The sequence below is a fragment of the Chenopodium quinoa genome, unplaced genomic scaffold, assembly GCF_001683475.1.
Source record: "Chenopodium quinoa cultivar QQ74 unplaced genomic scaffold, ASM168347v1, whole genome shotgun sequence".
Classification (NCBI taxonomy): domain Eukaryota; kingdom Viridiplantae; phylum Streptophyta; class Magnoliopsida; order Caryophyllales; family Amaranthaceae; genus Chenopodium; species Chenopodium quinoa.
Window position 1 is genome coordinate 8906479 of NW_018744367.1, and position 23960 is coordinate 8930438.

The following is a 23960-nucleotide window of genomic DNA, read 5'->3' on the forward strand; positions in this document are numbered from 1 at the left end:
TCATCATTTTCATTGTCGCTTTGATCTTCGTTTTTATCACTGTCATTGTCGCTTTCCAATCGATTAGCCCTCCATATTCAGAGTGTTATACGATGTTGCACTATGGCCATACTATCTTTGCGCCATTGTGCATACATAGTTGAATCTGCTGCTCCTATATTCACATCATGTTGAATGATTGGTATTCCAAGCTTATGCATTCGAATAAAATTATGCAGTGTGCAAGTGGCTACAATGATTGACATTTGACTATTTTGTGACGTTTGTGACATGTTATATAATATCCTCCACATTTTTTTCAACTGTCCAAACGAACATTCTACCTTCATTCTAAACGATGAATGTAGCTTATTAAAATGTTCTTTTAATCCTCTATGTGGCATTATTCTAAAATCAGGCATATATATTCTTACCCCCGATGTACGGCGTCATATATCCAAGAGTATTTGGATATGACGAGTCTGCCAAATAAATATTTTTTTTTGAAAGAATTGTTATAATGTTTAGAAATTATTAATGAATTATTAATTATTATTATGAATAATAAATATTAATTATTATTAGTATTAATAATTATTATGATTATTTTTAATATTAATTATTATAATTATTTAAAATAATAAATTATTATCATCAATACAATATTAATTATTTATTATTGAATATTAATTATTATTATTGTTATTATTAACTATTAATTGAAAACAGAGTAAAACAAAGTAAATTTCTTTTATGCAGAGCAGATTTGATCGGAGCAAAGTACACTACAGCTTGGCGGAGCAGAGCAAAACAACTCTAAATAATGGAGCCTAATTCACTCCAGACTAAACACGAGCGAGTCGTGACTGGGTTTCCCCAATCCAACTCGACGATAAAAGAACAATTGCACTTTGCACCTGGTCTCGAGTACAACTTACATGACCCTGGTCCCACTTCCCAACACACAGATCTACGACAACAAGTGTTCGGTGTTCATATCCTCATCAGAAAATCCCAAAAAAAAAAAAAAAAAAAAAACAAAAAAAAAAAAAAATTCTAACGACTCAACCTTTCCCGGCTTCTGAAGTATCAACGACGCGGTCAAAGGAGAGAGAAAATCATCACATCGTCAAAAAACCTTCTGCCGGCGATTCTATGGCGGCGGCAATCGGCGATCCTTCTTCTTCGTTGGATCTCTGATTTCTGCAATTTCACTCAATTCAATTGATTCTCAACCTAAATTCCCCAAATTCAACTGCAAGAATCTTATTCAATTTTTTAGGTTTGATTTATTTTATTGATTAATTTGTAGGGTAATAATTTATTAATTTTCTTGTTATTTTATTGCGATCATGTAGATTAATTAGTGTTGGAAATTTGATTTTGCAGGTGAATTGAAGTTGTGAAAGATTTTGTTTCCATAGTTGATGAACTATGGAACAACTCGTCAACTTTATTATTCGGCCGCCAAGGTGTGTTATGAAGTATTATGTCACTTTCTTTTGGTTAGATTTGTTTGTTTAATTTGATATTTGTTCCCATTTTAAGTTTCGATTAATTCACTGAAATAAATTATTCAGAACACTTTACTGATTAGAATGCATTATAGGCAGGGAAGGTGAATTTTAGGTAAGAATTAATGATATCTACCTTGATATTGTTGTAAATCATTGGCTTACCTTATTGAGATTTTTTATTTTTTTTCATTTTTTAATTGCAATAATAATTGAATTGCTCTTATTCTAAGTGTGGTTGAATATTGGATTACTAGCCTGAAGTATTCAAATAGTTTCTATGTGGGGCTGTGGGTTTATATTTTTGTTTGCGGTTTGAAGTTTAAACTATCTACCTCGTGAATATTATGAGAATGAAGAAAGGGGGATTGTAATGAATAGTGAATATACGTGCTGAAAGCTTGTTAGGATCCTTTGTATAAGTCAGGAAATCCACATGATCGGGAAAAGCACGAAAAGTATTTAAAATTCTGAAATGGTCTTTTTTACATTAAATAATCAAATGTAGAAATTGGCGAATGGATCCCATATAGTTGATAATGTGCTTTTGTGCATTGCTACTTTCTATTGCTATTGCATCTTAATCAATGGAGCATTTGCGAGTATTATTGAAAACTATGAATTATCTAGGGGATGGTGGTTTTTGTTCTGGACCCATTTATTACACATGTATGATATCTAGTGACGGTGCATTCGTTTACTCTATTTTTTAAACATATTTGCTGAAAAATGCACAAGCTAAAATATAAGAGATTATGGGACGAGGATCAGGCGTTGTCTAATCCTTGATTTGAATTCAAACAAACTTTTTCTACATCGTAATATCAATAGTAAATTTAAGACTTGCAAAATCTAAAGCAACATTATTTTTTATAAATCTCAAGTAATTAGATTTCGATGGGTGAGTGGAGAAAGGTAGAGTGAGGATAGGGAAAGAGAATGCAGCTGCTGCCGTGTTATTAGAGGTGCTGAAGTATATAATTTTTAGCTTTACTGGTTGTACAAAGACACATAGTGTGAAACTTGATCAAGTGTATAGTAAATTTCCACTAAACATTTGTTATGGAACTTAACCACAAAACGAAGTAGATCTGTGTAACTGTGCTAGAAAGTTCGTGCTCTATGAATATTTATATGTGCTTGGTAGCATGAACAATAATTTGTGCAACATATAACATGTTTAACTTTGATGCAGAGCTGAATATAGCCCTGAGCACGACCTTTTAGATCAAGAGTTCATGCTAAAAGGAAAATGGTACCAGAGGAAGGATGTTGAGGTAATCTTTTGGTGTATGTCATTGTCATATGATACCAATATTGTACTATTTGTTTGGATGAACTGGCGACATTATCTGTTAAAGAACTAGATATATCGAGCCAATCAAAGCTGCAAATCAGACAAGTTGAAAATCCATTAGTCTGTGACATGGACCCAAACAGAAGCCTCCCCCCTCCGCTCTCCTTAAAGAAATAATAATTTACATGGCGCAGCTTCATGATGAGCAGCTTGCCTAGTTAAAGTTGACCCTTGATTGTTGTGGATGAAAAGTATGAGTGGAATTTTGAAGCAAACTTCTAGTTGGGAATCTAAAATGTGGCGTTTCTTGCTATTTTGTGGTGTTATCTTCATGTGAGTAATTTCTGGCCTAAGTATAAGTGCTATGTATTGATTGAAGCACTAACTATGTGCATTATCTTACTTAGGATGCATTGTCTTTTTAGTTCTTAGTGATATGTTTAGCCTTTTAGTAATTTTAATAATGTTTATTTTTAATTTTATTTATTAAAAGAACTTTACATGCCATAGCTTGATTAACATCTAAAAACCCATCAAATAGCTCCAAAAAAAAAAAAAAAAAAACAAGAAGTTATCCCTAGATATTGCTACAGTAGGGAATTTTTCTATGGTTTACATAATGATTACTAAAATACCAGCCATGTAGGATCTGATTGGGGAGGTTCCTATTTCTGTAACAAATTTATGATGTTTTAACCGTTCAATTCTAGGAATGATGTGGCATTTTGAATTGAATATTGCAAAGGGGTTGGTGGTTTGTTTTTTCACCAAAAAAAATTATGGTACCTAATTCCATTTTTTGTAGACGGTAATGTGGGTATTATTTTGTAAATCAAAGTGTTTTGGGGCTTGAGTAAACCCTCATAATCTTTTACATAAATGCTCCAAAAATGTATTAGTCTTTGTTGTGCGTTGTAATGACCACTGCACAAGTACATAACCTGAATAGCAGCCACTGATCTGAATTCAACTAGGCTAAACAATGTCTATCTTCATTAGCAGATTAAGAACAGCCGTGGGGATGTTCTTCAATGCAGTCATTACGCCCCCCTTGTGAAACCTGATGGGAAGCTTCTACCATGTGTTATATATTGCCATGGCAACAGGTCAGTTGGAACACATGTTTAGAGTTTATCTACCGTATTTTGTAAAGAAGTAATCTATGTTTTATTTTGAGTGCACTTTGCTGATATCCAGAATGTGATTTATTGGGAGTTGTATTGATTTGATCTTTACTTTTATCTGAATAAGAAGGTTTATGACTTAGTAGGTATTCCACTTTGTAGGTTGAATAGGATTTTTTATGTTCATTTTGATACACGACTATGTTTCTTACTGTCTTCCTTTTTTCCACAACAGCGGATGTTTTATGGAGTTGGTATCTATATTTGCAATGCTTGTTATATTTGAAGCATACTCCTTAAATTAAAGAGAATAATTCAACGCAATGTATGTTACTTTTAGGAGATGATACATAAGTATCTTTTTTCTCTCCTTCCAGTTCATATTTGGAAATTTGGGATCAAAGAAAAGTGTGATTTACAACTTAAAATGATCAACAATAGGATTTGTAAAACTTCCTAACTATCAATACTTAATGTATTATCGAAGAGCAATAATAATAGATCTAACCTCGAGGAGGTTATTTTTTCCTATGCCACATCCTCCTAGTACAAAGCTCATTTACAAAATTACAACAAACCTCAATCCAACAATAAAATAACCTATTCACAGGTTTATGTGCGGGGCCCAACATGACAAATAAAGAAGCCAAAAAAAAAAATGTATGCATGTCGAGCTTGCAAACATCAAATGGATAACTTTACGTCAATATGCTCATTTGTAATTTTTTTCGACAACAATTGGGCTTATCTATAAAACTTAAAACTACACAAAAAACCTCATGACAAACACAATAATTTTATTGACCTATGTTCTATATAGCCTTTCACAACAATTATACCCTATTCTAACTCCATTTACTTCTACACAGACATTTAGGATTCTTTCTGGCATTGAAGCGATTTGATTCAAGTCCATTTCCTTGTTATTTTATTTTATTTTGGGAAATTCTACATGTTGGCCTTATAGATTTGGATTTTCTATTTGGTGGAAACTTTTTTTGCCATAGTTTCTAGTGATTTGATAAACTCTATGTAGTGCTCAAGTGCTCATAATCCACTAAATGAGTTAACCTATTGATTTATAGTTAATTTTCTTAACCTAAATAAATTAAATTACCAATCTACCCCTTAGCTAAGACCACACCATCACCAAGCCCCACCACCTAAGCCACCATAACCACTACTGCCCAAAAACCCCATCCATCACCTTGAAAACCCTCGCGAAACCCCTACCCATCTCGAAAACCTAGACCACCACCCACAAAAACTCAGACCATCTCCTAACCCCCCCCCCTACCCCCACCATCCCAAAAACCCAGACCACCTCGCAAAACCCGCTTAAGGTTGTCCTGGCACCCAAGCCATAGGTTATAGTTGGTGTTGTGGTCAATTTTACCTTTTTATTAATGGAGGAATAGGCGTAGATGATTTTAACTTTTTTAATTTGTTCTTTCAACTTTAGAAATCTAGTTTGGGCGTATGCTTTAATTTGTGCTTAAATAAGACAGTCTATTGCATTGTCAAAAGTAGTTTCTTCCTTTGTAATTTTTTTTATTAATATTATTTTATTTTGATAATTTTTTAATTTTTAATCAAACCATTAATCTCTCTTTGTTTGGTGTAGTTTTTCCCATTTGTTTTGGGGCTTTCCATCAAGATTTTTCTACTTTCATTTTATTTACTTTTTGTCAAAGAAATACTAATATTAAACCCATTTGTCATATTCTTTTAGGGCTAGTTTTCTTATTTGGTTCTATCTCTCTTCTCTAAAAGTAATCACAAGTTCACAAGTACTCACATTATTTAGTTTCTTGCTATGTGGAGCTACACTAAATGGGAAGAACTTTATGATACGGAGGGACCTATGTCATTGTACAATATAAAATATATGAAGTAAAAATTTTGAGGCTGGAAATTTTCTTGAATAAAGAGGCACTTGTACTTTATGAAATTCTCCTGGTCTTTACTTTATTATTTAATATGTGATCTTATAATTGTTATGTTGCCATGTTTTGAAATAATCAGAGGGCATAGCCGCTTAAGTGTTCATGTCATGTTAACTTCATACTGACTTTAGTTCATGTCATGTCAACTGTATACCAGTGGGTGCAGGGCAGATGCCAGTGAAGCTGCTATAATATTATTGCCCTTAAACATTACAGTTTTCACCTTGGACTTCTCAGGTTCTGGACTCTCTGGAGGGGAGCATGTAACTTTAGGGTGGAACGAGGCAAGTTTTCATGTCTGTTTCAATAGGATTGAAAATGTAGATAATTTTGCTATTTTTTAAATAGACTTTACCCCTACTAGGCAACTAGAGTATGTGATGACGATTGATTCATCTGGAGCAACAATAAATGACATTTTTTTATTTCCCAAAGTTTAAAAGATGCATTTTTGTAAAATCAAAAGAAACTGTGTTTTTCTATGTCAAAAAAAGTGATTTTGTTTACTGGTTGCTATTTTTACTATATATATATATTTTAAAACTTTGGATTCAAAGGTAATTTATTCTATTATTCTGAAACTTTTCCTTTCTGTATTGCAGAAAGATGACCTGAAAGCTGTCGTAGATTATTTACGATCAGATGGGAACGTATCTATGATTGGCTTGTGGGGCCGTTCAATGGGCGCAGTTACAAGGTTCCTTTGTGTATCTTATTACTTAATTTCCTCAGTATTTTATCTAGTTCCTACCTGACTTTGAAGCCTTTTCTGTTGCTGTTCTGTTTTAAATTAAAAATTGTCAATGTTTTGCTTGTTGCTATATCTAACAGTATGTACTGTTCCTATAGCTTAATGTATGGAGCCGAGGATCCTTCAATTGCTGGAATGGTTCTTGACAGCCCCTTCTCAGACTTGGTTGACTTGATGATGGAGCTTGTGGATACCTATAAAGTCCGACTTCCTAAATTTACTGTGAGTGATATTTGGAATGAGTTGCAAGAAGTTCCTCCTTTATAGTTGTCTTATAACTGTAAATTGGCAATGAAGATGTTCTGCTATGTTAAAAAAAAGAAAGAAAGAAAGAAAGAAAGAAAGAAAGATTCCAAACATTTGAGGGATTGTATACTTTTTAAAACTCAGTGAACAAGATCCATTATGAAATGTTTGATGTAAGAACTTTCAAATTTGTGCATCACCATGTAGCATATACATTTTTCATAAACAGTTGCTATGAAAGGAACTATTACTCATATGAATGTACTTAACTGATTCTGCCAAGTGTAATGTTAAACTTCTGCTGAAGTATGTGTGCATTGTCTCCTTTTGTGACTATTGACATCTATGCTGCCACTTTTAGTAAAATACATTATCATAATCAAATGATAAATTTATGTGCGTATGTGATGAACTGATGATATTACCAATACTGCTCTATTACCGTCTCAAATTATTGTAATTTCTTATATTGACATTAACATTTATATTTTTTCTTTAATAGGTAAAATTTGCCATCCAATACATGCGAAGAGCAATCATGAAGAAAGCAAAATTTGACATTATGGACCTGAACACCATTAAGGTTCAATGTGCTTTCATTACATCATAAATTTGTTGCAATTTGACTTTTTTGTTCAACTTTTTTTGCAATCTAACACTTTGTTTGGATTGATGGAAATGGAGGGAAAGGAAGGGAAGGGAAATTGAGGGATAGATTGTCTTTTATTTGGATAACAAATGTGGAAGGAAGGGAATTGGAGGGGAGAGAAATGGAAGGATTAAATTGTAAGAATTTGATCTCTCCAACAATGGAGAGATTTGGAAGGAAAACTCCTATTTCTTCCCTCCCCTTCCCCTCCCTTTCTCTTCCCTCCCCTGCGGACCTCCCTCCCCTTCTTTTCTTTCCCATTTCTTTATCCAAACACACCCTAAATGTAAATTCTTTCTTTCTACTAAATACAAAATCTACTTTGGTGTTAGTCTCTTGCACTGTTTAATAAATAACTCAAAACACTCCATTTGAATGAATAACCTTATTACCGAGAAAAAGGTACTACACTGCCTAACAGAATTTTGTATATGTAATGTTTGGAAACATTCATGTGTCTTGCATGAAGGTAGTTCTTTGCTGCATTATGTTAAACTACTTTCTGTGCTAGTTGCCAAAAAATCATTGTTAGGTATCTGGTCAATGCATTAGAAAGGGAGGTTGATTCATGATGTGTTGGAGGGCATTTTCTTTAATTTTTGTTCCTACATTATAATTTAGATGTCCTAGTAGAAGAAGCTCTTTGACTTTGGTGCTGTTATGAATGATTTTGATAGGTTGCAAAGTCTTCCTTTGTTCCGGTGTTGTTTGGCCATGCAATTGACGATGATTTTATACAGCCTCACCATTCTGAACGCATACATGATGTTTACATGGTGAGTTTAATGTTTTTCTCCCTTTTAAGAAAGAAACTATCTAAAACCATTGATGGTTCATAATTGATATTTTATTACTATGATAAATTCTTATATACTTCATCGTAACTATGTATCTCTTACTCTTTGTATCTATTGGCTCAGTTGAAACATTTATGCATGTGATACAGCTGAAGTTTTCCATGTGACGACAGTTTTGTGCTTTAGATAATTGTGAATAAATTTTTTTTTTACTGTGTATCTGTAAGCCTATATATTTTTATCATCATTTGAAAACTTTTAAGTCTTACAGATGATAAAAAATATAGGCTTACAGATAACAAAAAGTTTTCTACTTAAAAGTTTTCTCAGATAATAAAAAACTTTTAAGTCTTTAACTGTATATTGTTGACTATTTTTTGGTGACACTCTTATTTTTATTGGCGGAGTATTTACTCCTTGACATCTTTTTGATGCTGCCAGAGATTTGATTTCCCTGTAATGTTGTCATATATGTAGTGTCCTAGTTTCCTAGCTGGCAAGAACTACATGTGAAACAAACAAAATAATCAAGGAAACATCTGTGACAAAAAATGCTTTGTAATTGGAACAACCAAATACTACAGAATAGAAAACTGTCTCTTGTTACTTGTTAGCAGGATAAAATGGTGACATCCAATTTTATTGTAACTTTAGGATAGTTTCTTTAACTTGGTAAGGAGAATTAAACTATCCATGTTAGGATATAAGTATTGATCAGCTATTGTTTGCCTGCCTATTTCATCCTAAAATATAGTTGTACATATATTTCTGCGCTTATTAATCCTGTCAAGGGATCATCTACTGTACTACGAATATATTAAGAGTTCACTCTAAAGGTGTATTAGTTATGGTGGCCGGACTTAGGGTTGTTATGAATCTTGCGATAGTCTTAAGATTTGCTGCCATAGGATAAACATGCACTTGTACTATCTATATATTAATTAGAGCTATTTTTGACATCATTCTTCATCAAAGGTTTAATGTTGAAGTAAATCTGACAGGGAGACAAGAATTTTATCAAATTTGAGGGTGATCACAACTCTCCACGGCCTCAGTTTTACTTTGATTCCATAAGTATATTTTTCAATAATGTTTTGCAACCTCCAGAGGATGATGTTCCGGCAAGGTTATTTGATCCAGTGCATGAATACATTGACAAGGTAGATTTAAATTAATACCTGTAAGTATATGGATTTACTTTAGTTTTGATACCAACTTAGATGGCTTAATAATCTTCAGGCTACTTGGAATGCATTGCATGGAATGGGATTCTCTGGTAGCAATTCCTCAGGTGGATCTAGAGGCATGCCTGTAGTAGCTTATATTCTTTATTTAGAATGGGTGCTAAACTTTTGATCTCTTAAATGCTAATTGTTCTGTAATTTATTTCTATATCGTTTGTTTATGTAGAACCTGCCAGGAGTAGCACTGGAGATGCTATTGAGCAGCTCAGATCTAAACGACCCATGAGCCGAACGGAGGTTAGTTTTGATAGATACCTCTCGTATTTAATTAACACCTCATATGAAAATGGAATTCTAGTGGGTGGGTCTTGAAATGCGTTATTATATCTATATTTAAACAGGAATTTGAGTTATTTGACATGCTGCTTGTCCCCATCCTATCACCTCCTCCCACTTAGTATTATAACTTTTTTTCAGTAAAGAACCCATTACAACCCCTCCTCTTCTCATACTTTTACCTTCAATCATCCAAAATTTGATACATCACCACAAATAAGAATATTTGATGAAGTTTTTAATTGTTGACCCATTATTTCACCACATCACTTGTATTTTGATATTCAGCCTGTGCTTGATTCTTTTAATGGAGGAAAAAATATAGCTCAGTGTGAAACATGTGTTTCAAAAGTAATGGAACATCACTAAAGCATTGCTGCAAGCTTTATATTATTTACTAAATTTTGTTTATGCATCATATATGGTTGATTTTATTTCTATTTTGAATGTTCTTAGGTACCCCCAACAATGGCTGGTGAAAATGAACAGTCTGAAGCAAAGGTATGTTGATTTATTTTGGCTGCACCTTAAAGTCGTAGTTGTTTCTTGCATTTGCTGTAGTTTCAATATGAAGCATAACGTAGGACAGCTGTTGAGCATTTTGGGGCAGGGGAGGTGAGTTTTCATTGTGTTATGTGGAAAAGAACTTTGTATACCCCTGAACAAGCAGTACTTTTCTTGATGAAACATTGACCTTCGAATAGGAACATCCACTCAGGTTTGATGAAATATCAAGATAGTTATGATCAATGAATGGACTAAAATTAGTATCTTTAGTGTAAGATAACCATCTTTTGGTGCATTTTGTACTCTTCCATGTACCATTAAACCTCAATGGCCCACCTCATTAAGCTGATTCATTTTCTTAATGTTTCTAAGTATGGTAAGTGAGATACAAATTTCACAAAGCATTTTCCGGTCCTCCAAACTATCCACCAAATTTATAATGGGAAATGATAAACATAGCCCTAAGGGCTATGAATAAGAAGCTATAAAAGGAAATATTGAGGATAAGTAACATTAATTACACCGATGTGCGCGTGATTTTGCCATGAATTCCCAACTTAATTCCATTTTAGGAAGTATATTAAATGCTTATATATAGCCCTAAGGGCTAAATATATCATTACCCCATTTATAATATATGAAATATTTGGATACTAGGATTTCATCTGAAACTCTGGAATTGGGTAAATCTATTGTTTGGATTCCCAAAGAATTTCAAATTTGAAATTGGTCCAATTCAATGAAATGTTCTTAAAAGGGCCCAAAATCAAAAGGTTTTGAAATGACAAAATAACCTTGTCATTTGTAATTACCAGCCTACCCCCTAACTTACCACTCCCTTGATCTCCTTTTCTTTCCATCCCCTTTAGTTTACGTAAAGAGAAATACAAGGGGATGGGATTACAGATTTATGTGGTACTGAAATTCTAGATCTTAAATTCCAGAATCGGATTCAAAACATTCAAAATAAAGGTATTCAAATATTACCTTTAAAGAAATTTAATTCCATTAACAAACTTCAGAATTGTATTAATAATGCCCAAAACAAGCAAAACAAATACTTCAGTCCAAAAAAAAGCTCTACTTACCTTTGTATCAATTCTTGTTGATGGACTGTCACAAAGAGTTGTCTTCGTGTTTGTGACGAAAAAGGAAAAGATCATAACTAGGGTTCTTTTAAGGGAACTAGGGAAAAAATGGCTGATGATTTTAGTTTTATTATTCCTCAGAACGTGAGAACTAAATCGGGCATTTAGAGGAAAGAGTTTGAGGGACTGGAAAATAAGTTGTGAAATTGTATCTGACAAGTAAAAAAATATGAATCAACTTATGAGTTGGACTAATTAGGTTAACCAGAGAGGATATTCTTTTCTGCCTATCAACTATTGATATTCGCCTTATCAAGTTATTTGAATGGCTTTACCATCCTATTGAATAAAAAAAATGTTATATGTGCAGTTTTCTAAATGCAAGTTGCAAACAGTAATTGAACAGCTCACCAAAAGTAAATGTGCCTTATATTTGGGGGTATAATCGTCTTTTCAAGTACCAGTGGAGAGGTACATGTGTCTTTTCAAGTACTAGTTGATTGGTACATGTGTAATTTTCTAAATGCAAGTTGCAAACAGTAATTGGACAGCTCACCAAAAGTACTGAATAAATGACCACGCTTTTTCAATATATTGCCACTAGATAGACAAAAATTCGTTTATCTTGCATATAAACTTGTATTTGCCAATATTTGAGTGTGCCCTGTTTCCTCAATATTTGTAAGTTGTTGTAGGCATTAGTTAGGTTTTCAGCCCCCACCCCCTTTTTAAACAGAAATTTAATTTTTCTGGCATTCTTCTAGTATGCTTATAAAATTTACCTTGTTAAACTGGAAGTAATATTTTGTAATAGTAAAACTTATTCCTCTCTCCTCCTTCAAAATATGTGTACCACCATAAAAACAAACTTTCTTCATCCCTACCCACCAAATTAAAACATGTTAATTGATTATGAAATCCATCTATTATTGACTTAAATCTTACCTTACCTTAAAGTTCCACTCCTAATTTGCAACGAACTTAAAATCAGTAATTGTGAGGGAAAATAGTTCACTCAAGTCTCTAACAAACATCAGATTTCTAAAAGTTCATGATAAAATATTTTCAATCCATCTATTAAAGCCTCCTCGGTCTAATAACCCACTCAAATTGTTGGGGGGGGGGGTGTGTAGGACCAGGAAGCAGAGTTAGAAGATGAAGCAAGACAGAGATGGTAAGTGGGTTAGGGGGTGGGGGGTTACTATACATGGTTGTATAGGTGGTAAAGGCAGGTGAATAGGGGTGGGTGGACAAAGGTTTTATTTTTAAGTTTGTATACTGTAGTACTTGCTCTGTATAGTATGTATTGATGTTCCTGGCTTCCTGGTTTCCTTTGGGGGGATTCATATATATGTTCTGTTGAATTTGTTACTTTAGCAAACTCTATTACCCTATTAACCCATATAGAATAATTAATACCCAATATGTCCTCATATCTGCTACTCATGAGGCCACTTTCAGTTTTTTTAAATTTGAAAGAATAGCACAATAAGTTACATTTTCTTAGATTCTAGAATAGACAGTAACAAATGGGAATTATATTGGTTTATCCCCAATTTTACCTTGCAACATCACTATGAATCGGAGGGAGTATCAGTTATCAGTTTTTGTTTATTGATTTATAATATAATGTTATTCTAGTTGATATAATATAATTTCTTTGATGGAAAATTTTACTGTTCTTATTGGGCTAATTTTCTGAGATACCCCCAAAATTTGGGATCATTTTGGTGCAGTTGCAACTTTGCAGCCTGGAATTATTTGTGGGACAGCGAGCGTAATTCAAATTATTGATTGAAAAATTCCTTTGTTTTCCTTGTTGCACTTCTGAATGTTTATCTGCTGCCTTTTTCTTCACGTCGATTATATTTTGTTTATTGTTAAGTCTATTGCTGTTGAAGAACCGGGAAGAAAAAACTAAAAGAGCCAAGGGAGAGAGAAGATGAAGGGGATGGGACAAAGGGAAAGGGAGGGAAATTAGATATCTAATGGAATTATTCTCTCTCAGGCTTTCATCAGTCACTTATAGTAATACCTTTCCCTACCAGCCAATCCTGTTCAGTGAAAAATCCTTGCTATTATTCACCATCGAATGCAGCTATGCTTCAAGGCTTTTGGGTTCTTTATTTTTTATTTCCTTTTTAAAACTCTGGCCATTACCATAACTATTTTTCTTGCTAAAGTAAATTGTATTTTAGAGCTTTTACTTATTTCCCATTTTTCAAAAATCTTAATTCATGCTTTGCTCCAGGAAGAGGCAGCTGGAACTGAGTCATCTTCCTCAAGTTCCGGAATGATTAGCTTTGAATTAGCCAATGGTCAACCCTTTGGTCCTCATGTTCCAATTGCCATTGACGATGATCAATATGTAGAATACTCCCTTGACAACATGGCAGAATTTCCCCGTGATATGGAGGAAGAAGAAAGGGTGAGTCAAGTTACTAATCTAAACATTCTGTTAACGTCTTCATATTGCTGCACTAATTTACTTGTGTACTGCTTGAATAGATGGTCATGGAAGCCATAGTTGAGTCTTTGAAGGACATGGGTACGAGTCAACCACCAGAAAAGCCTCCTCCCTGTGCTGACTCCAATGTTATTGGATCTAACCAAGAAATTCCTAAACCAAATATTCTCACAGATAAAGAATGTTGTGGACCATCCAAGTCAGAGTCAACTTTCCTTTCATTAACAAGTAGTGAACCCCGGGCATCTAAGAGCACTGCATCTGAACATCATCTAGACCATTCTTCCAGAATCCAATGTACTGAAAGGTCTGAAACGGAGAAAGCAAATAATACACCTGCTCAAGATGCAGAGTCATCTGGCAGGGAATCTGGTGATGGTACAAAAGCCACCTTGACTGTTGAAAAAAATTCTTCAGGAAGTAGTATCATGGATGGGTTTTTCCGTAGATGGGATCGAAATTTCTTCAGAAGCACGCGGTAAACATAACCTAGTTATGATGTGGCTGTATACTCCCAATGATTGTAACAAAGGCAGGCCAAACCAGATAGAAGGCAACATATTAACAAAAGAGAGCACTATTTCTGTTTATTTGGGGTAATTTGTTACTGAGCTATTGGTCATGCTCTGTAGATTTGTTCCTGAAAGATAAAAAGAGAAGGTAATTGGTTAAGTGTGAATATTTGGTTCTTGGTAATGAAGATATCGGCAATTCTTTATTGTGCATAAAGTTTCCGGTTTCATTGTAAATCCGTGTTGCATATTTTTCATTTTCGTTGTATATTTACTTGTTCTTTCTTGTCTCGATATTGCAAGCTAATTTTAAGGGATGTTTGATGGTATTTTTCCCTTAAAAGTTCAACTACAGAAAATCTATTGTAGAGACCGACACTGACTTATTCACCGTTCACCAAAAGATTCAACAAATTGGTCTCATAATTCAGATAACATTCTATTCTATATGATCGTGTGATTCATAAACTTGCACGAACTCTTGTTAGCTTTAAATTCTAAATTTTGGTTAATGATGGAGCCCTGAATAATTTGAATGGCTTTGTATAGAATTAGAAATCAGTTTTATTAATGGTACGTACTTCTCATTTAATGAATCATTCACATGTATTTTAAATTCGAAAATATGAACTATAGAAAATTTACACTCCTGACCTCAAGGTTGCACTACATGTCTACCATATATCCCTCAGTTTTTAATATATTTGCATCACTTTGGATTTTTTTTTTCTCTTATTAAATGAATAAATGGTTTTAGGCAGTATATCATTAGATTTGTTAGTTGTTACAATGTCTATCAATCATCAATAACTACTTTTTCCGTTTCTACTCAGTTGACGCGTTTGATTTAGGCACATTTATTAAGGAGAGGAGAGAGAGTGAGAGAGAATGAAAAAGCAAGTGGGGTACCTTGTAAATGCAAGGTAAAAAATTTACCCTAATAGGAAACGTGTCAACTAAAAAAAAACTTCCTGAAAAGGAATACGTGTCAACAAAAAAGAAACGGAGGTAGTATATATATACTAAAAGACACACCAGCAATGACACGTGTCATTTTTTTGGTGTGTCCCTTAGTTTTTTTTTTTTTTTTTTTTTAAAAAAAAAAAAACAAAATATTTAAGACATGTTCTTTTCAGATTATTTTCAGTTCTGCTCCAATAAGTTCAATTCAATTCAGTTCTTAATTTTCTTCCCTCATAAAATATTCAATTCAGCTCAATTCATTCAATAAGAGCATTCCCTTAATTAGGAAACAAATCTTATACATGAATAAAATATTATAAACTTGATATATACTTTCATAACTAGCTTAAGTCCCGTGCAATGCATTATTATTATAAAGTAAATTTTTATACAGAGTTATTGCATTGAATTTTATTAAAAAAAATTAAACTCATATTACTAAAAATAAATATAACTTTAATTTTATATGTATTTCTATTAATGTCAAGATTAGTGACACTTAAACTTGATTAAAAAAAAAAAAAAGAGAGGTCTTTGAAATTTTTATTTTTTGTAAAAAAATTCTAATGATAGTAAATGCACTGCTGCGTTAGTATTGATATGACTTTTAATTGTAGAAAATAAAGTGTGTGTGTGTGTATATATATATATATGTATATATATATATATGTATATATATATATATATCTTAACAAATTATTTGATTTTTAATTTAATTAAACATTATTGCAAAAGTGACAAAATTAGAAGAAAAAAAAAGTTAATAGTATTATCGAAGACTAAACTAATATCTAGCAGTATTGCTTAATAGTATTTACCTCATTTTTTAACAAAAATAATACCAAATAATTGACTACTTATATGTAAAAATATATTAGTTGGGTTTATATGGAGAGTTATTATTGTTAAGAATTTTAATTGGAAGAAAGATATTTTAAATTATTATAAAATGATTTCCTTAAATAACCTGCGTATAAATGGAAAGTAAAATGAGAGGGAAAATTGTTAATGAGATTATGACAAGTGTCATATTAGGTTTGCTTTTAGTATAGGTTAATGATATGTACGGACAACTATATAAATTTAAGAAAAAAATATATATTATACTTATAACATAATTTGAGCCATACGGAGTGTTAAGTAAAAATTGGGAAAATTTGCAAATTGCAGCCATTTAAAGTTTGTATTTTGCAAATTACAGCCATTTAAATTTTTTTTTGCAAATTGCAGCCCAAAATTTCGTATAAATTGTAAATTGCAGCCCGATTCAATTTTTCCATCGGTTTACATATTGAAAAATCATCAATTAAGGTTTTAGGGGTCATTTTATCCCTTAAGAACCCAAATTGAGCTCGGAATTAGCAAAAAAAACTAACGTAAGTGTCTCATATTTACAGTTTCCCACAAATCGATACATTTTTGTTATGCAAAACGAGATACTTGCATTATTTTTTTGCTCATTCCGAGCTCAATTCGGACCCCTAAGGGCTAAAATGGCCCCTAAAACCTTAATCGAAGATTTTTCAACTTGCAAACCAATGAAAAAGTTGAATCGGGCTACAATTTATATGAACTTTTGGGCTGCAATTTGCAAAAAAAAAAAAATTAAATGGCTGCAATTTGCAAAATACGAACTTTAAATGGCTGTAATTTGCAAATTTTCCTAAAAATTGTACAACTATTAAAACTTTTTTTTTTGAAGACTTTTATCAAATTATATACTACTGATATGTCAAATTTATATAGTGTTTTACCCCCATCCCATGGTCATAATTAGTAGTGTTTTTGGCTCTTTAGGGCCACTTTTATTACTAATTTGTGTTTTCTAGTGTTTTCGTAGTTTTAGTTGAGTTTTACAGGAAATTGTTCTTTTGGAGCATTTTCCCAGGTTTTCATGGATCAACTACGGAAGCTAGAAGGACACGACCATTCTTGAAGCCCAGGATCGGTGAGAGCCGGTGATCAAGGGCTCGGTATATGATACCGGAGCTATTGGATCAATTAATCAAGACCCGATGAGGAAACCCGGATTGGGCCGAGGAATCGAGCCCAATCGAAATCCAAGCCTCGAAGAAGAAGTCGGGCCCAATCGGGCAAGCATACGGCCGATCGGGCGGGTGCGCGCAAAAGTAACCTCAAGGAAGAGGCGCGCCCGATCGGGTGAGCGTAAGCTCGATCGGGCGCAGCATACCAGCAGTGGGCGTTGTAAAAAGGCGGGCCCGATCTGGCGGCCCTTCGCCCGATTGGGCGCGTGTTTTTCTAAGTAACTGATAGTTTTGTTTTAGTTTTTGTTTTAGGAGTGTTTAAGTACGAATTATGTACGCAATTTTTTATTACCTTCCTTTTTTTAGATTTTCTCTCTCTACTTAGGATATTTTCTCTCTCTTAAATTCTCTCTCAACTTTGTTCTTAATTATTTTCATTAATCCATATTTCTTTTGGTAACAATTTCTTCTCTTTTAATTTAAGTTATTTTATTTACTTCTTTGATTATGTCTTGCTTTATTTATTTGATTAGTTTAGTTATGATGATGCTTGAGTAATTTTATTTCTAGGGTTTATGGGGATCTAATAAATATTATGAAGGGGTAAATTTGTGATTGTTGATTATCAATGCTTGGTTAATTTCCTATTGATTGATTTAATGCTATGCAATTAGGTTTGGCCAGATTTAATTGTATGAGTTTAGAAATATTAATTCGAGATTCGACAGATGAGAATTGATGTTTAGGCTTAGTTTCAATAGGCGGACTAATTTATAAATGGTTAAGTACTAGTCGAGATTCGACAGATGAAATTTAATACCGGTAAATTAACTCTGTGATTATAATACGTAGCGAAAGCCCTTTATAATTTGATTAATCAATGCTTGATGATTGCTTATTATGATTTTCCCTGGATTATTGTTTATTAGTGAACCTATGCCCTAGGTCTTTTAATATTTAATTTCTCCCTATTTTATTTCCTCCGATCTTATTCTTCGTAGTACAGACTTTATTTACATCAATATTGGTTACCTCGATAATTTAGATTATAATAATTAATTAGGAGTAGAAAGACTTATTTCCCTGTGGATTCGACCCTACTTCCCTATCTACTTTAGTTAGAAGACTTAGGTAATTATTTTTTATTAGGGGATACGACTTTACCCTTTCAACTACGTATTAGAAGCTCTAAGAAAGTAATTAGAAATCATGAATAATAAAAATAATATTTGACATGAAAGATATAGAGTAGTATTTTATGTTGTCTAATTACTGATTAAAAAAATATTTGCGTAAGGAAGGTGAATTAAGTTAATAGTTTGTATCTATTCAAAAAAAAAAAAAGTTACTCCCTCCGTCCCCGAATGATAGTTACTATTTTCATTTTTGGACACCCAAAATGTTAGTCACATTTCACAATTTTAGGTCTCATACAATAACACAAAATGACCTTTATACCCTCATTTTTTTTGGATGTATTATATGTGCTTCCCAAAATACCCTCATATTTGCCTTTGTACTTGTGCCTTAATTGAATGAGTTGTCTCCCTTTTTAATGACAATCAGTTTCTCTTCTTTTTATTTTGCAAATGATTGGATTTTAGTTCCCATGTACTTTATTTATTTCTCCTTAATTCCCGTGATTTTCATCCAAAAGTGACTATCATTCGGGGACGGAGTGAGTAATAGTTTGTATTTATTTCAAAAAAAAATTAATAGTTTGTATTAAAAAAAAAATTATGGGTTAAATACATAGTTTTAAAAAATTTATTTGGTTAACAAGATTAAAAAAAATACATATTGTCAAATGCGTATTTTAAAATACCTAACTATTTCACAATAAGTTCAATATGGTATTATAGACAAACTTATTAATTAAATATAATTTTAATTTAAGAATACATATTAAAAAATATCGTGCATGGCACGGGACCTAACATAGTTTTTAATAATTTAAGGGGTCGTTTGGTTAGCACGGGGGAATCGGAATGTAATGAACAAAGGGAAAGACAAGGAATGGAATTAAAATCCCCCAATTTTGGGGTGGTGTTTGTTTTAAATAACAAAGGAATGGAATGAAGGAAGGCCACCAGTCCAACCACCACACCACCACCACATTGCTTCACTTCCGACCATTTCCAGCCACCACCAAGCCACTCCACCACTCGCCACACCTCCTCCACAACTCCCCGCCCTTCGCCGCGCCGCCACTAGGGTTGCCTGCCTCGACCTCCCTCCCCCGAAAAAACCACCCCTAGCCCCGCAAAACCCAAGCCCCGATCTCCCTCTCCCCCGAAACCGTCGCCTAGCCCTCCCACCACTCTCGAACCCTAGCCGCTAGGGTTTCGAGGGTGATGGGAGGGCTGGGCGGTGGTTTTACAGTGATAGGGAGGGGTTTATAGGGTTTTTTGGTTGCTGTGGGATGTTTTTGCGAGGGAGGGGAGGGCGGCGAGGGTCGGGGGAAAGGCAGTGGTGATCGGGGGAGCTACGGCGGTGGTCAGGGTAGGGGCAACGGTGGTCTGGTATGGAGGTGGGCTGGTTTTTCGATGGTGTTGGTAGGTGTGAAGGTGGGTAGGGAATGAGAATGGAAATACCTAGGGGGGTGGGGAATGAACTTTGGATTTGGAGGAATGAATAGGGTAAAGGGAATGGGAAAAATGATCTAACAAACAATAACAAAGGAAATGAGGGCAGTTGATTCCCATTCCCTTTGATGATTAATGACCCCAACTAAACGACCCCTTACTCCTTCTATTCTCTTTTGTTCTTTACGTTCCCATTTTAGGTGTTCCTTTTTATTATTTTCATTTCTTGTCAATATATATGTATATTCTTTACATTTAGTATCTTTTCTTTTTAAGTCATAATTTTTAGACAAAATTATCCCTTTACAATTTAATTAAATGCTTAAATATCCTCACTTTTCAACGTGCATTTGTACTTTTAGTACTATTTTATTTAATGACTTTCTAATATGAAGTACTCATTATTACTTTCTCTCTCCTCTCACTTCTTTTTCCTTCTTACTTTCTTCGCCCCACATGTAAAATATTCTTTTTTAAAGTAAAATTATACTTTCAATAATTGAATTATTTCAATATAACTTTACACAATTTCTTAATCAAGGTAAACTCTGATGTTGTTCTGTTTTCTCCTAGTGGGGTGGGTTTTGGTGGAGTAATGCGGGATGTTGTGGGTGATGTGGTGGCCTCGACTTATCTTAAAGTTGAGGGCAGTTTTGAGGTGGATGTAGCGGAAGCGCTTGCTATGAGGCATGCTTCAAACATCTCAATTGAGGCTGGTTTCCGAAATGTTTGCTTAGAAACCGATTCTTTGAAGTTGCATAATCACCTTGTGAAGGGTTTAGCTCCCTGTCATGCCTTTTGGAAGATAGTGAATGATATCCTACGGCTCACTTTTTCATGTCAGTCTTGCTCATTTTCTTTTGTGAGGAGAACTGGTAACCGTGTAGCTCATTGTCTTGCCAAATTGTGCATGTAACTCATTTTCTGAGCATAGAGTTTGGATGGAAGAAATCCAAGTGGTGTAACTGATTCTGTTATGGCTAAGAGCCTTCTTGTTTGATTGAATAAAAGCTTTAGCTTCCCGTCAAAAAAATAAAATAAAATAAATAAATAACTAAAATATTAATAATCGCGCATAATTCCAAACGTCAAAAATATGATACGGAGGGAGTAGAATTTTATCAATAGGCAATTAAAAGTATTGATAGTACCGGTCAAATACTAAAAAAAAACAGTGGGATTAACTATAATCTTTTCAAAAAAATTAAATTAAAATTAGTTAAAGTAAAATAAGTTTGGATAAAATGGACAAATAGTGTCAGCTTAGATAAATTAGTTTCAAACAAAATAAATGAACCAAGCATAGCCTTAGTAAGACAAAAGGTGATAAGTACGTTGTTTTTATATCCCTGTTTGTTTGCCTTATTGTAATTTTTGGGATCAAACTTTATAAAATTTCACCAAAAAATCTTACTAATCTACACGCATTAAGGTCTTGTTTAATTCGCCTTATATTTGCTTATCTGATCTGATCTGGTTTGATCAGATCTGGTCTGGTATAATATGATCTGATCTGAATGTCAGATTTGACCAAACTTTGACTTTAAATATATGATAATCTATACAGAAAAAATATATCGAGTGGGGTCTTGTTAGATTCGTAATAATGTGTATTTTATTAATATGTGATTTTTAGAATTTTTTTCACTACGAAATTAAAGATTTTTAGCGTTAAAAAAATGTACATAGAACGATAGTTTGATTTTATTTTTTCTGATCTGATCTGATCTGAACTTATATTTTCTAATCTGACCTGATCAGAACTTATTTTTCTTAAAATAAGTAAAAATAAAGTGAAATAAACAAGGCTTAATATAGTTAATTAAAATTTTAATGTATATTATATTCATCACATTGTTTATTATAAGATTATAAAATTTTAATAATTACTGAAATTTTTTTAAAAGCATAAAAAGTCAAATAAGACAAACAAAAACATAATTTGTAATTAATTCAAAACTTTAACAAACAAGAGTTGAGAAAGGATGCCCTTGGAGGGAGTATGTATTTAATATGTATAAGTTCGATGTAATATCCATTTGATTTTTTAAAAAAAATAATTCCATATACAATATTTATGTCTTTTATTGTGATTTTGCTTAAATTTGATGTATAGGTTTTGATTGCACAATTAAAAAAATAATAAAAAAATAAATTATGGGGTTAATTTGCTACAACTCTCCAAGTAATAGACTAATTAGTGTGTAGTGTTAATTGAGCGAAGTCGATCTTGAGCTAAGGGATGCTTGACTCGACTCGAAAACTTTTTAGTAGTACATATACTCAACTTGTGCTCGCTACTCGATAAACTCATTAGTACCTTGCTTGACTCATGCTTGTTGAAGTTTCAAGTCGAGTCGAGACGAATAGCTCATGATCTGCTCATAAACGTTTTGACCCTTCTAAATTATATGCCTTTGTTTTTTTTATCCACTTTACATAAGAATTTATAATTAGAAGTTTAGTATTGTATTTATTAATTTATTAATAGTTAATGCCTACATCCCATTGTAGGTAGAGATACCTTCACCCCCTCCTTACCCACCTCCCGATTAAAATACTATGTAATTTTTGTTTTTTTTAAAGAAAACTATACTCATCATAACCATTGTTATCCTCTAAAAAGCTTCATCTTATCATTTCTCTCTCCAAAAACTTTATCATTTTCATTTTCTCTCTCCAAAAACTTTCAACCTTCATTTTCTCTCTCCAAAAGATCTCCATATTTTCCCTCATAAGAGTTGCATCATCATCTATTCAAATCACCCCTTGCCAGAGCTTCATCGTCGATGCAAATTGATTGACGAAGTACTATTTTCTCTCTCCTTTTCCATTTCAACAATTTGGTATAATTGTTGATTTTATATATTTACCCTAATTTTTTCCCCAATTTAATTATCAAATCATAGAGAAGGAAACCATGGAAACGTTTAATATACTCTAGTATATACTTTTCAATAGATCTAAAAAAAATAGGTAGGAGTTTGTGATTTCATTATTTTTTTGGGGATAGACTTTGAATTTTTTTAGTTTTGTGCTGAATATATTAGATCATCATTATTGGATAAAAAATTTGAAAACAATAATGCATGTACAATTGCTATAATTTTCTGGATTAATTAATCTATTTCGTGTAATTGCTAATAAATTTCCTTTTTAATAAAATGATAGATGTTCTTCTCGTTTTGATAGATGTTCATTCTTGTGCATTGTAAGATGATATGATGTTTAATTATTTCAAGATAATACGATGTTCATTTGTATTTTTATTTGACGTTAAATACATACAGACTAATACAAAAGATGCATATTTGAGTTCTAATAATTATCCATTTTCATATTAAAATATGACCATTTAAATAGTGTTATGCGCATATTCATCTAGATATTGATATATACTTGTGTATTACATATTAACAAATATATACACTTGGTTATTGATACTCCTTCATTTCATTAACCTAAAATATTCATTTAATTTTGATACATGTTCATTCTCATTTGGGTACATGGTCAATCATCACACATATTGGCAATTATTCATTTCAATTTGGAATTTTAATATATGTTTAATCTCATATGGATATATGGTCAGTCACATGTTGTTAGGGCATGTTCACATTTACTGAACTGATTGGAGCTGAACTGAACTAAGTTGAAATGAATATTTTATGAGAGAGGAAAATTAGGAGCTAAACTGAACTGAACTGATAAGAGATGAACTGAACTAAACTGAAATTAAGTAAATGTGAACAAGCCCTTAATTGTTCATATGGTAACCTTATGAACATGTATAAATATGCAAGTGCAAATATATCAATGTGATCCTTTTTCCATTTAAGTGCAAATCATTATAATCATATCATATAACTAATATATAAAGCTAAACTTTTGGTCAGGTCACGAGGCAACGACACTTGGCGTTCCAACTTTTCGCCAAGTGTCGCGCCATGTTGGATAGATTTAAAAATCCTTTATAAAATTAAAAAAATTAGTTTAGAATTTTATTTGAATAGAGTTTTTATAAAAT

The 23960-nt window shown here is 32.8% G+C and overlaps 2 protein-coding genes across 5 annotated transcripts; both read left to right on the plus strand.

The window, feature by feature from the left end:
* The first annotated feature begins 823 nt into the window (after window positions 1-823).
* On the plus strand, window positions 824-14691 carry LOC110696639 (uncharacterized protein YqkD-like). Of its 4 annotated transcripts, none has more exons than XM_021873985.1 (15): window positions 824-1261; window positions 1369-1451; window positions 2689-2770; window positions 3790-3896; window positions 6018-6144; window positions 6463-6557; window positions 6710-6833; window positions 7360-7440; window positions 8184-8282; window positions 9305-9463; window positions 9543-9606; window positions 9714-9784; window positions 10280-10324; window positions 11789-11889; window positions 13670-13795. In XM_021873985.1, the coding sequence occupies exons 2-14, from the start codon at window positions 1414-1416 to the stop codon at window positions 11861-11863; spliced, it is 1167 nt and encodes a 388-aa protein (XP_021729677.1). In that variant the 5' UTR covers window positions 824-1261; window positions 1369-1413; the 3' UTR covers window positions 11864-11889; window positions 13670-13795. The 4 variants fall into 4 exon arrangements, with proteins under 4 accessions (XP_021729677.1, XP_021729673.1, XP_021729675.1 ...); XM_021873981.1 differs by lacking the exon at window positions 11789-11889 and adding an exon at window positions 13927-14691 and having other exon boundaries at window positions 828-1261; window positions 13670-13846; XM_021873983.1 differs by lacking the exon at window positions 11789-11889 and adding an exon at window positions 13927-14691 and having other exon boundaries at window positions 831-1261; window positions 9543-9594; window positions 13670-13846.
* Window positions 14692-19891: 5200 nt separating this feature from the next.
* On the plus strand, window positions 19892-20846 carry LOC110696742. Its single transcript, XM_021874092.1, has 2 exons — window positions 19892-19912; window positions 20472-20846. Exons 1-2 carry the CDS (start codon window positions 19892-19894, stop codon window positions 20844-20846), a joined length of 396 nt encoding a protein of 131 aa, XP_021729784.1.
* The last annotated feature ends 3114 nt before the right edge of the window (window positions 20847-23960 follow it).